The sequence below is a fragment of the Anser cygnoides genome, chromosome Z (assembly GCF_040182565.1).
Source record: "Anser cygnoides isolate HZ-2024a breed goose chromosome Z, Taihu_goose_T2T_genome, whole genome shotgun sequence".
Classification (NCBI taxonomy): Eukaryota; Metazoa; Chordata; class Aves; order Anseriformes; family Anatidae; genus Anser; species Anser cygnoides.
The window spans coordinates 59,742-73,096 of record NC_089912.1 but is presented as its reverse complement, the minus strand read 5'-3'; the positions used below and the strand labels follow the sequence as shown (position 1 = coordinate 73,096).

The 13,355-nt window shown below is 63.2% G+C and overlaps 1 protein-coding gene and 1 pseudogene across 1 annotated transcript; one reads left to right on the top strand and one right to left on the bottom strand.

The window, feature by feature from the left end:
• LOC125181656 (fatty acyl-CoA reductase 1-like) overlaps positions 1-13,355 on the bottom strand; it is a 98,722-nt pseudogene that overhangs the window by 34,065 nt on the left and 51,302 nt on the right.
• On the top strand, positions 1,906-12,739 carry LOC125181574 (maestro heat-like repeat-containing protein family member 7). Its single transcript, XM_066987683.1, has 22 exons — positions 1,906-2,068; positions 2,668-2,759; positions 2,987-3,091; positions 3,357-3,442; positions 3,886-3,997; positions 4,243-4,329; positions 4,495-4,599; positions 4,708-4,888; positions 5,442-5,533; positions 6,002-6,142; positions 6,340-6,494; positions 6,606-6,744; positions 7,323-7,510; positions 7,599-7,736; positions 8,500-8,614; positions 9,031-9,171; positions 9,705-9,881; positions 10,381-10,536; positions 11,382-11,483; positions 11,896-11,998; positions 12,312-12,371; positions 12,549-12,739. Exons 1-22 carry the CDS (start codon positions 1,906-1,908, stop codon positions 12,737-12,739), a joined length of 2,829 nt encoding a protein of 942 aa, XP_066843784.1.

Genomic DNA, 13,355 nt, shown 5'->3' with positions numbered 1-13,355 from the left:
CAGGGAGGCAGCAGACTTCCCTATGTGTGGGGTCAGGCCGACAAATAGGGCCCTCCGTTCCCCTGAGGAGGGAGTCGTCCACAACAATCACCCTTCTTTCCTTCTTGGTGGAGGCAGTCCTGAGGCATGGAGTCAACTTCCTCACCTCAGGCATCCTCCTGGGTAGGCTTCCTACCTCATCCTCACCCGCCGGTCTCTCAAGCTCCAGGGCCTCAAACCTATTGTTCAAGGGCACCTGGGAAGGCGGCACCGGAAGGGGAGGGCATCTCCTGCGAGGTCGAGCAGGGACCTGTCTCCATTCCTCCTCAACTCGCAGGTCCCCTCCCTCTGCCCGATGGCGACAGGGCAGGGGGTCCACCCCCCTTTGGAGCGTCTCACCCTGGTCCCTCTCCCTCCGGTCCTGCAGGGAGTCGCTCCACCAGTCTATCTCCCGCTCGCACTCCCTGATATCCCTCAACCTCTGCACCTCCTCCTTGAGTTCCGCCACCATGCGGACCAGGTCGTCCACCTGCTCGCACCTCACGCAAGCAGTCTCCCTGCCTCCCGCCGATGGCAGCAAGAGGCTCAGACACTCCCCGCATCCGGAGACCTGAACTGCCGCATGTTTGGACGGGCAGTCGGTCTGGGTGTGTACTGACTTCCTAGAGAAAGCACCATGCCTGGTGGAGACCATCGCAGCCCAGCTGACGGGAGAGTGCCGTTGGAGGAGTTGTCCCTATGGGCGGGTGTGAGCGGTCTGCCCTTCCTGCCCGCCCTGCCCGCGCTAACTGCCTCGCTAACTGCCTCGCTAACTGCCTCGCTCACTGCCTCGCTCACTGCCGCGTCACTCCCTGTTTGCCGGCCCTGTTTGCCGCGCTCCTGGTCGCTCGCGCTCCCTAAGGGCTGCCTTTGAACGGCCGGGGGGAGGAGCTGTCGCTGACGCTGCTGGCCCCGCCTACGCCTCGTCAGCCTCCCTCACGAGGGCTGCCGGTGCCTGGCGGCTCCCTCACGTAGGCTCGATGCCCGAAAAATAGCCCTGCCTGTCCCGATCCCGCGCTCCGCTGCAGCACGCGTCTGCCCCGGAGACGGTCGCCTCGGCAAGAGTTTGTGTGGCACGAGAAGTTCTTATAAGAGAGAGGCTTCCTTTTTGGTCCAGACCAGGTCATTTCTGTGTCACAGAGATGTAAGAGGGTGTAGGACACCTCCTATTAGATCAGCCAAGAGATGCTGCTAATTTCTGTGATCTTTCACTGGCGACAACCAGTGACGTTTCCTATTCTCTCAGAGAAAAATCTTACATTTGCCAAACTGCTTTCTTTTCTTGCAGCTTAAAGAGCCAAGAGGGGCTGACATTCCTACTTTCCCCCTTTCCCAAAGTATTTTTCACCTTTTCAGACAATAAACTGCTGTTAGAGTTCCTCCTTTTTGCCCTTATCAGTGGTCGCTAGGGAGGTTTCTGCTTCTTAGGTACGCAGCTAAAGTTCCAAGAGGCCACCTGGGCCTTCTGAAGGATTAGCAGTTTGCAGGCTGCCTGGCAGTTGCATCTGCCGGTGTTTTAGCAGACCTTTTCTGTCAGAACGTCTCCCAGGATTGCCAGGTTACCTCCATGGCCGCTCTGGCCACTGAGAGGGAGAGGCAAGGCTCTGGCGTGCCCATGAAGACAAAGGGAGGTCCTTCGGGCACACTGGCACTCTGGGACGCACCACAGAGCCACAGGGAGGTCCCAAGAGGCTGTGAGGGCACACAGGGGCCTTGGGCATCCAAGAGGACTCAGGTGCCCGGGCCTCACGCCCTCCGCCCTGGAGACGCCTTCCCCCTTCTGACCCGGGTGACAAGTCACAGCAGGGCCCTTTGTGACTCGTCCCTGGGACAGCCATGACTACCCAGCACCAGCAGGGCAGCCCCACAGTTCCCAGGAGGATCACAATGGGACAAGGCAAGAGTTGTGAGGCTCCTGAAGATGCCCAAAAGGGCACTGAAGATCTTGCCCTGGCAGGGCTGCTATTAGTTGCCCCCAGGATCCTGGTGGCTGAGAAGGATGGCAGGTCTCCTGCCGATTCTCTGGGGGAAACCCATCTGCTCCAGGAGGGTAAGTACGCAGGCACCACTGGGCCCGTCCAGCCTGGCCCCAGTTGCCAAGGCTCCCCAGCAGGCTGGAGTCGGGGCTTCGCCAGGGACGAGTGCCGCAGCATGGCACTGCCATGCCACTGCCACCACTGAGGAAGCCAAGCGAGCGAGGGTCCGCAGCGGGCCGGGCGGGACCAAAGTCAGCGAGTGCACCCTGTTCTGCAGCGCGAGCCCGTTTCCCTGGAACATCAGCAGTGGGGTACAGCCGGCGGGGGGCATGCCGGTTCCTGAAGGGCAGGGCGGCTGTGAGCCAGGAGCCAGCCCCAGCACAGCCTCCCCTGGCAGGAGGGGAGGCTCCCAGCGGGAGAGAGTGGAGGGGACCCAGCTCCTGCTGCGGGGACAGGCAGCAGAAGGCTGCTCACCTGGCAGGAGGCTGCGGTGCTGCAGGACAGGCACCTTTCCTGCTCTGCTGCCAGCGGCAACCTTGAGGAGAGGGGGCATCGGTGTTCTGACCCAGGGCTTGCAGTTGGCAGGGCAGTGGGCACAGGGCTGAAGAGAGGGCACGCCTCTTCCCTCTGCCTCCTGCCCGGCCTACAGCTCTGCCCACTCTTTCTTAATCAGATGCTGCTTCTGCTGCCTCCAGCAGGCCGCTGGAGGGCAAGGACAAGGAAGCCTGTGACTACTTCTGGGCGTTTCTCACTGGCACCCAAAAGGTAACTGCAGACCTTGTCAGTGCGTGAGGCTCAGCCTGCTGCTCCCAGCTGGGAGCCGCCGTGTTTGCTGCCCACGCACAGGCTCTTGGAGAGCTGCTGGCTGTGCTGAGCTGCTGCCCTCCTGGCCCCTCGTGCCATCACTGCACGCCCCGCGGTGCAGTGGCCCTGCCGGCCACGTTGCCGCCCTCTCACCCTCCCTGTTTGTCTCTCTGCTCCCTGACTGTCAGGAAGAGGACTCGAAGCTGAAGTTTCTGGCCTCGATCTGCACCCTCTGCGGCGCCAGGCTGGAGGGGAGGTACCTGCCCGATGGCAAACTGGGAGCGGAGAAGATGGTGAGGGGACACCCAGTGGGACGGGGAGGGGGGGAAGGCTGAGCTGCCCGGGCACCAGCCCAGCGGTCAGAACAGCACTGGGGTTTCTGTGCACAGGGGAGGGTGGGACGGGCCTCTGTGGGCACAGAGCAGCCTGGCCCGTGTTCCCCCCCGGTCTTGACGCCAATGCTGGCATAGTGGCAGCAGCGCTCTGCCTGCCCTGCAGATCGGTGCCACCCCCTGGCAGCTTCCCGTGTCCCATCCTGACCACGCTGTCTCCCTCCAGATGCAACTGCCTAAGTCATCCTCTGCCCACCTGCGCGCCGTGATATTCCTGGGCTGGCAAGCTGCGTACGCCATCACTGAAAGGAGGTACCTTCCCCAGACGCTGGCTTGGCCAGGGCCTCTCCACAGCATGGGCCTGACAGCAGCAGGCTTCCCCCGTCCCGGCAGGACTTCGGTGCTCTGTCTTAGGGCCTCTGCTCTCCCCTGCGCTCTGCCCATCAGTGGGACAGATGGGAGGGCAGAGGGTGCCGTGCCCAGGGGCTCTCCATTGTCTCCCTTCCTGGCTTTTTTCCCTGAAGGGAGAGGCAGGAGCTGGAAAGGGCTTTGGGCACTGCATGCCATGACTGCCCTCTGTCCCTGGCTCAGCAGCACGGGAGAGGGAGAAGATGCTTCCACACAAGCCTTGCCCACCCAGTACGGGTCCCACCTGGTGACTCCAGGCCCTGACATCTACGGTCACCCTTCCAGGGCATCCGGGCACTGCTCCTAGTGCCAGCATCCAACGGGCGCCTTCTCTCCTCTCCTTGCAGCAAAGAGAACCTAGCAGTGCTGTCACAGCACCTCGGCCCCTGCATCAACACCATCTGCTCTCTTGCTCCAGAGAGGGAGAGGGGCAAGTTGGATGCTTCAGTTTATGCTCAGGTAAGCACTGAGTGAGCTACAGAGAGCCTGCTGCCCGTCAGTTCCCGCGCACTTCTTCCTAGTTAGCTTTGGCTGCTGGAAGACCACAGGAGAAGCAGAGAGACAACAGAGATCCTGAAACACCACCGGGCAGGTTGCTGGCACCACTGGGCAGCTGAGGCCTGCCTCAGGCAGCAGGCATTCAAGCCAGCTTCCCATGAGGAAAGACCAGCAAGAGAGCCCCACCCGCTCTATCCTCCTTACAGATTCTGAAATCTCTGGACAGCGTGCTGGAAGTGCTGGTGTGTGCTTCGCCAGGCTACACTGCCTCCACCCTGGAGATCATCTTGCAGGTCTGTCCCCAAGGCCGCGACGGGGCAGCCCCGCTTTCCAGGCTCTTCTCTTGCTCAGGAGAAGCCTGGGCGCCTTGCGTAAACCCTGCCCGGCGTTTCGCAGAACTGCCGCTACGGGAGCTGCCACCGCATCCCAAGGCAGACCAGCAGCTTTTCTCTTCTCAGGCCCTGCTGCCCTTCACAGAATCCCAGAAAGCGGCAGTGCGTCGGTGTGCCGTGGGGAGGATTGCCAGACTGAGCGAGGTCCTGGTCCCCGCTTCTCTGGTGCAGGTAAGGAGCTGGTGGTTCAGGCAAACTCTGAGCACCCCCTCACCCTTTCCTGGTGTCTCAAGCGCACCAGCTCAGCCAAGCTACCGCTGTCCATCCTCTCACCCCCAGGACTTGTCCAGACACAGAGCGGGCACGGTCAACCTTTGCCCCTTCCAGACGAAGCCTGTGCCACTCCTGGGGCAGCTGATGGGGTGCCTCACCCTGTGCTGTGCCGAGGAGGACCACGACATCAGCTGCGCGTCTGCAGAGGCTCTGCACGCCATCCACAGGATCATGATGGTGCGACAGAGTAAGAGAGGCTGGGGCGGGCCGGCACCTTCCAGACACAAGGGCCCAGTCAACACCAGGCACGGTGCTGTGCCGCTTTGTCCGCCCTCCCCAGCTAGAGGAAGGAGTGGCAAATTCCTCCAACGGCGGAGCAGGGGAGCAGCCGTGCTGCACCAACCCTAGGGGGCTCCCACAGCCCCTGTCGGAGCAGCAGGATGTCCCCTGGGGCAGTGGCTTAGTGGCACTCCTGAGAACCAGCGGACTGGAGAGCCTGTAGCAGTAGCAGCATCGCGGGGCTTCTCTCCTGCTTCAGAGCAGAAAGCCGGACCAAACTCTCTGGCCTTTCTGCAGACTACGAGGCGGTTTGCCCTTCTCCCCCTTGCAACAGAGGACCCATTTCCTCCCCGGCATGTCTCCTGTCCCCACCCCCACCCCACGCAGAGTGCCCCTCTTTGCCAGACACAGGGCCCTGCCGCAAACAGAGCTCTCCTTGATGTTCTCAGCTGTCTTCTCCAAGCAGCAGCTTCTCCGTCATTCCTACCACTCACCCACCCTCTGTTTCCCTTGCTGCCCAGGCTACATGATGACACCTGCCCATCCAAAGCTCAGGCTGGAGGAGGAATGCCCAAGCACCTTCCTGCCCAAGGAGACTGCTAACGAGATGACGGTAATCAGCCCCTCCCTCGCTGGGATTCTCGGCTGTGAGGTTGACAGGAGACCTGGATGAACCAGCGCCCCAAGAACTGTAGGCAGGAGGCAGGGTCCGTCACGGCCTACCAGCAAGCCGGCTGCGGGGTCCCACCATGTCTCAGCAGGGAGTAGCCAAAGGCTGGGGTCAGTGGCCAGCATCAGCACTGCAGCTCCAGCTGTCCTGGCCACCCGCAAGGCCTGGCTGCCCACACACAGCCAAGTGTGCCCCGACCCTGACCTCCACCACCTGCCTTCACCCTGCGCGGCGGTTCCCTCTCCGCAGCCACTGAGGCTACAGTCACCCCAGCCCAGGCCAGCCCTTGCTCCTGCCTGTGCTGGGGGCACAGTGCCAGCACTGCCCTGGCTCCCTCTCCAGAGCTGCCCCCACCGCTCAGCTGCGCCCCGCCACCAGGGCAGGCTGTGTGACATGTCTTCCCTCCCACAGGTATTTGGCAGCTTCCTCCTCCCCATCGAGAGGAGGGCCTTCATCCTCACCGTCTTGGAGGGCATGACACAGCCCAGGGTCGCTGACACAAAGGTGGTTGCCCGTGTGTTGGATGTGATCACAGACTCACAGATGGAGGAGGTTAGCAGTTTGCAGACGGATTGCTTTTTCCCCGTGCCTTTTCCCTCTTGGGGGCTGTTCCCCCTGGCCTGCGTCCAGGGCTTGGGAGCCCCCGACAGCCATTCGGGCTGGCAAAGAGCCACAGGAGGGAAGCATTTGCTGGTGGCAGCTGGGGCCATGGCTGTGCTCTGCTCCATTCTCCCTCGTCTCTCGTCCAGGTGCCATGGGTCATGCAGATCATCCACGACTGCCTGGTGTCGGTCAGCAAGGAGTCACTCCTGGACAGCCTGAACAGGACCCTTTTCCAGATCACCTCCTTGGACCCTGAGCATGCGGTCCAGGGCCTGCTGGAGGCCTTCCCGTGGTGCGATAGGTATGGGGCCCACCCATCCACCTCTGGCACAGCTCAGGACGCCCAGGGCCGGCACAGGCCGAGGGGCAGTGGCTGGGGTGGCCCCACCGACAGCATGCTTTGTCTCTGCAGGGTTGCCACGGCCATGTGGCAGACGATGGTCTCCGAGCCCCGCGTTGCAGAGGACGTGCTGAGAAGCCTGCTGATGCAACGCACAGGGCCTGAGCACGATGGCTTCGGCCCACAGCACAGCTGCGTCCGCTCCTGGGCTGTGAGTTCCTGGAGCAGGCCTCGCTCACCCCCAGCGGGGCTGCACTCCCCTCCCCGTCCCCTCCTCCACTCTTCCCCTGTTCCCGAACGACAGCCTCCCCTGGGGCTCCCCAGTCAGGGGGCCCGGGAGCCAGAGCCCAGCAGGGCCACGTGCACTGCTGGGGCCCCACTGCGCACAGGCACACAGCCTGCCCCGGCGCTGCCACTCTCCGTCCTCCTCCCTCCCCACCTGCTCCTGCCTTGCTGGGCAGCCCGGGGCAGGGCGGCTCCCTGGCCCAAGCAGGCTGCAAGGTGTGGCCCAGGGAGCCCAGGGCAGCTGGCAGGACCCCCGGGGACTGCTGGGGCCTTTGCTCTGGATACGAAAAGCTGGCTTGCCCGTGACACAAAGCAGAGCCGACCCCAGAGAGTCGCTGGGGCTGGGCCCCAGGCCAGGCAGCCAGGCAGCAGGCTCTGCCCTGGTGTCTCCGTCAGCTCAGAGCGGCGCCTCGCCCTCACCTCCCCCACCCCCCAACCCGCAAGCTCTGACAGTGCTGCAGGGACATCCGTGCACTGAGAGCTGCGCCTGGCTGTTTTCTGCAGGTAACCAGTGCCATGCACAAGATCTTCCAGCTGCCCTCCAGCAAAGGCGTTGCGCAGTCCCTGTTCCACAAGTTCTACGTTGCCGTGCTCTTCCAGATCTCCTTCACCCACGAGTGCACGCTGCAGGACTTCAGCATGAGCAGCAGTCAGACGGGGGAGCGCATGTGGCCCCCGGGCAGCTTTCTCAGGTGCTCCATCCCCACTGCCAGGTCTGTGCCCCAGGCCAGAGCCAGGGCCGGGGCTCCACATGTGACGCACGCTGCGCTCTGCATGCAGGACTGCTGTGATGACCATGAGAGCGCTTTTCCAACACCTGAAGGGTGCCGCTTTGGTTGAAGACATCCAGACGCAGGGTGGCTGGGACATGCTTTTAAGCCCTGAGACCTTCCACACAGGTGTCGCTGTGCTGACTAGGTGAGCGCCTCATCAGTTGTCCTTGTCTCCCCTGGCATTCTTCTCCCGGAGGTGGAGGGCCCCACGTGATCCCCTTCCTCGTGGCTGCTGGGGTGTGCCCAGGGGTCCGAGGGACAACGCTGACCCTGAGTGCTGGTGACGGAGGGATCTCAGAAGAGACCGACAGGGGGAGAGGCCGCTTTGATCTTTAAGGTCCCTTCCGACCCGAGCCATCCTACGGTCCATTCTGTGATTTCCACGCCGCTGCCTCTGAGAGTTCCTGGGAGAAGGGCTGCTGTTGCCCGGTGCAGGAGGAGGACTCGCAGGACCTGTCACCTTCCAAAGCGCCCCTTCCTCGGGGACCAGCGGGACAGGAGAGTGCTGGGGCTGGCTCTGCAGGCAGTGCCGCAGCCTGCGCTGCAGCTGTGTGGCAGAGCAGCCGGAAGGGTGGCCAGCGAGCATGGGAAGGCCCGGGGGCCTGGGGATCCGAAGCGGTCAGGAAATGGCATCTGTTGGAAGGCCACAACTTGCGTGTAGGCGGGGCGTCTCTCAGTAAACCGAGCACATCTATGCTCGTCACCCTCCATGCTTGCAAAAGCAAGGTGTATGGCGAAGGGCGGGCGGCCTCTCCTCAAGCGGATAGCACCAGCTGCTGAAGCAGAGCGCAGAAATGCAAGCCTTGCCCTGGCCTGGCCCATGGGATAGCAGCTAGCGCTGGCTGCGCAGTCCCAAGGAGGTTCGTTTGCCCAGCTTGGTGCTACCAATGCGTTCTTCCCCTGGCCAGGGCTCTGCGAAGCAAAGCGCCGCTCTACTGCGCCTCGATGTTTGAAGAGGCAGTCACGGGTCTCTGCCAGAGACGGAAGCACAAGGAGATCGTCGCCATGGCTGTCTTCACGGAGGTAGGGCCTAGCGGCAAGTGGTGCCTTTCCGAGGTGCCTTGAAACTCCGGGCTGTCTGGCAGATAGGGGAGGGGCCAAGTTGCCAGTCTGATGGAGCTGGGCTGGTGACTGCGCTCTCCTCCCAGTCACTGAGGCCTTTTCCACTGAGGGACCGGGCCTGAAGCATTTGCATTTTGTCCGTCCTCGTGGACAGCTCCCTGCACACAACCTCTTCCGAAAGTGCAGGGAGCAAAAGGCTGCAAGTGGTTCAGCGGGCAGAAGCAGCAGGCGAGGGAGCTGCGCTGCGTGCCGCGAGGCAGAGCTGTGACTGGCTCCGGGGCCCTTGCCCCGAGCTGTGTGGGAGGGGTGATTCAGCGTACTGCCAGGAGTCCTGCCGGCTGGGCCAGGCCCTCACGGGGCTGCTGGGTGTCTTTCAGTTGCTGGACTGCGTCGACTTTGAGCAGCACATCGACGACTGCATCCTGAACCTTCTTCAGTCACACATGCACAGTCAGTCCTTGGTGCTGCGTAGGATGGCGGTCACAAGCCTCGTCGTGCTGTCTACGAGACCCAAGACAGTGAGTGGGGGCATCTGGGCCAAGTGGCGGCATCCACCTGGGGCGGGGCTGCAGGCGCTGTTGCCCGCAGAGGCTTGCTTGGACTTTGCCAGGAATCGGGAGGGGCGGTAGTGGCTCCACTGCTCTCACTGCCTTCTTCATCGGCCCCTGAGCGCTTCTGGCCAGCCCCTGGACCGTGCAGCACGAGGAGAGCCGCGCCAGTGTCCGCTCAAAGGCACCTCCTGCTGTGCCAGGAAGAGGTCAATGCCAGGCCCCAGGCCGGCCAGCGCGGGGCTGCCTCCGCTGCAGGAGCACTCTACTCAGAGCAGTCATCCTGCTGAGGTTGGGAAGATGAGCCCCCACACGGGGCCAGGCTGACACAAGTGGCTGCTTCGGCAACCCAAGGCAGCAGCCTTCTGTCCCGAGGGGCCTCAGCATGCTCCGTGCTGGCCTGGAGACAGACCTCTGCCCTGGGCTGCGCCCGCTGTGAGCAAAGGGCTTCTGCTGGAGTGGTCCTCGGTGTTTCTGAAAAAGAACTGCTGTGTTTCATGCAGGCAGTAACTCTGCAAGGCCTGCTGCCAGAGGTCATGCAGCAACTGCAGGATGCCGACGGCGACATCAGTATGAAGGCCCTGACTGTCCTCCGCAACGCACTCCGCCTGGCAGATGGGCAGGTGGCTGGCCCCATCGCTCTGCAGCTTCCGGAGAGGCTCCTGCCCCTCTTTGAAAACGTAAGGCTGGTGGGCAAGCAGGAGGTTTGGCCAGCGTGGCCACGGGGCACGTGAACGTGGCCTGGGGGTGGTGCGTCCCTCTCCGCGTGTCTCACTGGCCTGCGAATTCTTCTCCCACCACGACCCCTGGCCACGTGCTGGAAACGTTTTGCTTGGTGCTTCTTGGGCTCTCCTGCTGGGGCAGTCCCTCCCTGTGCAGAGCCCTGCAGACGTGTGCTCCACAACGGCAACTTCTCCTCGGCCCCTCGCTGCCCGTGGCAGCTTCTCCCCTTGCCACGTGTCCCCTTGCCAGCCCCAGGGTGGAGCATCTGCAACCCACTGCCTTGCCCTTCCTGCGTCCTGAGCCATTTTGCACTGCCTGCACGCTTGGCCTTACCTACCACAGCTCACTGCAGCGTGAGAGCCAGGAGCGTGTCTCCCTATGAGCCACACCGACCCCTTGCTCACTGTGAGCTCGGAAGAGCCTGGACTGAGGTCCTCACTTGTTCTGTCTCGCCAGGAGTCCAGCTGCGTGAGAGAGCTCTCCATCCTTCTCTGCAAGGACGCCATGGAGGTGGCAGAGGGCACCCATGAAACGGAGATGAAGAAGCAAGTGCAGAGCACCCTCCTCCCCCTCTTCTTCCACCTGCACGACCAGAACCAGTGTGTGGCTCAGGTGGGGATTTCTAAGCTGAGCGGTCGCTTGAGGGGGCAACACCCCTCAGGAGGGCCTGCGCATCAGGGGCACGGGCTGTTAGCAAGGCTCCCTCTGAACGTGCCTCACCCTGGGGCCGAAGCTCCTGAATCCAGAAGAAAGGTGCAGAGCCCCTCCGTGCGTGCACCAGGCCCACCACAGCCGTTTTGTCCTTGCTGCGCCTCCACCCACACAAAGGGCCAGAGCGGAGGGGCCTCTCCCTGCCCCACATCCAGCCCCACACGCCGCCCTCCACAGAACAGCCCGCTGGGAGGCTTCCTGCAGCCCTAGAGCTGTCAGGGGCCGAGAAGGTGGGCACGGGCGTTTTCCAGGCCCGCCCTGCCTGCTCCCAGCAGTGCTCAGCAGTGGTGCGTAGCCACGGATACCTAGGCACTAGAGTTTTCACGGGCACCGGCCTGGGAAGGGAGCTGCAGCCAGGGCAGGGCTCTGGCCCTGTGTCCGCGGTGGCGGGCTCAGGAGCCCAGGCCCTAGGGAACAGCCTGCTGGGGTCCCCGTGGGTGGTGCCCCCGGCTGCCTCCTGCCGCGGCGCCTCGGTGACTGCAGCGCTTCGGCTGCCTCCTGGCCTTGGCTGCAGATGAGCAGCTCTGGGGGACCTCTGTCCTGCAGCCCCAGCAGCACAAACTGCCAAGCCTGGTGCTTGCCCCACACCTCTGCTCGAGCACTGAACCCTCTGGCAGACGCCTTCCCCGGCTGCTGCACCTCCCCAGCAAGGGCCGGGAAAGCCCCCGAGCCTTGACGACGTGCGGGACAACCAGGTCCTGTCCCACGCGCACTTGTTTCATCTCCCGCTCTCTGCTGCTCTGCAGGCCTCTCGGGAAGCCCTCCTTGGTGCTGCCAAGCTCCTCAAGTGGAAGCAGCTCAGGAACCTGCTGGAGACAGCGCAGCCACAGAGGGTTGGCAAGTGCCTGGTAAGGACAACTGCCCGAGGGCTCCCAAAACCTGGCCCAGGCGAGGCCTGCCAGCCCTGGCCCAGGGTGTGGGGTGGGTAACCCTTGCCTCTAGCCACTGCTGCAGGCCAGAGCCCCCAGCTTGCAGCCACGCACGCGCCCCCACCCCCACCCCCCAGCACATAGCAGTACAGGCTCTTCGACAGCCTCGTCGCTCTCCCAGGTCCCAGGCATGCCGACAGCTGACCCCTGGCAGCGGGGTGGCACCTCAGCACCCTGCCCCCTGCTCCCTCCAAAGCCTCGCCCCAGCACCAGCTGGCTGCTGGCTGGGCATCAGGTGTCCCGGCAGGGGAAGCCAGTCCCGGGCACAGGGCCTGCCTGGCCAAGGGGAGAGGCTGCACCAGCCCCATCCACATGTACTGCTCTCTTCCAGCTGCTGAGGCACAGCAGCAGAGTGGATGATTACCTGTGCCAGAGCCTGCCGTACCTGTGGAGCCCCCAGGAGCCCCTGCAAGAGGCGGCCGTCAGGTTCATTGGTGAGTCACAACCCCACGGGCCCTCTGTGCCGCACAGCAGCTCGGCCCCAGCCCCAGCTGCTGCGGAATCAGCCACGCGGCTGCAGAGCACTGCCTGCTCAGAGTGGGCCTGGAGTGCCTGTGGGGCTCCCTGCCGCCCTCGCCCACCCCTGCCCACGCAGCGGTTGTGGTGGGAAGCTTAGCGGGTGCCTCGCAGCCTCCTTGGGTGTCGTCACGCTTGGGCACACGTGGCCAAGCCGGCGGGGATGCTGAGGGGGGACTGTGTCTGGGCCGAGCTGGCCAGCGGGATCTGTGATGGGCTGTGTGTACCTAGGGCTTGCCGGGCAGCACTTGGTGGATGGGCGCGAGGAGAAGCTGAAGAACATCATCGAGGGTGAGTGAGGGCAGTGGGCTATCAGCAGGAACTGGCTGGGAGGAGAAAAGACCCTGGGCAGTGAGCTGCGACCCCTGCCCCAGCCGAGGAGGTGGGGCGGCCTTGGCAGGAGGGGTTCCTGGGCTTGCTTCCCACTGATACGGGCTCTGACCTCCGCTCTCTTCCTTTCCATGTCAGCACTCAGAAGCACGGAGGGCTACAGCAGCCCTTCGGTCTCCTCCCTGGTGGCTGAAACCATCCTGGTCCTGCGAGCTCCCTCTGAATTCAGCCTGCAAGCGCTACGTTACCGGCTCCGGAGAGTGTGGGAGAGGAGGCCCCGCGTCCCGAGAGCTGGCTGGCTGTGCTGCTGCAGCTGTGCTCAGCGCTGAGCCCAGCTGCAGCCCTCGGGCCCTGCCTGCCCCTTCGTGTGCTCCCTTCGTTGCGCCCTCTGCTGGGCTTTCCCCAAAGAAACAGCCCTCTTTCTTCACCGCTTGAACGTGTCATTTTTTCTGCGAAAACCGGACGGTTAGAAAACTCCACGGCACCAAGCTGCTCTGCTAGGCTGCGAAACCAAGAAAGGAGAAGGAAAGCTTCTGCTTCCCTGGCCGCAGCGTGTTAGAGCAACCCACCGCCTCGGCCTTCCTGGGCCTCGGGCCATTTGGCTAGGAACAGCACAATTTTAGAGCGAGCCCGATGGTACGGAGCCGATAGATTGCATGGCCAGCCCTGAGGCTGGCTGACAGCCTACTCACGTCCCCTGGATGAACTTTGCTCATTATAATCTCATTAAAATGCCCAGATACACCTCCGTTCCAAAGGCTACCTGCCTCCAAGGTGCAACTCCCTCTCACTGAGCACGCGCTCCGAATTTCCCTGAGCGAACGCAAAAGCGAGAAAAATTTATACCAATCACAACGCAGACGCATATGACTAGAGTCACTCGCTACCTAAAAGCAGGAACATAGGCTGAGCTGTCACCCCCCCGGAGCACACACCGGGGTGTGA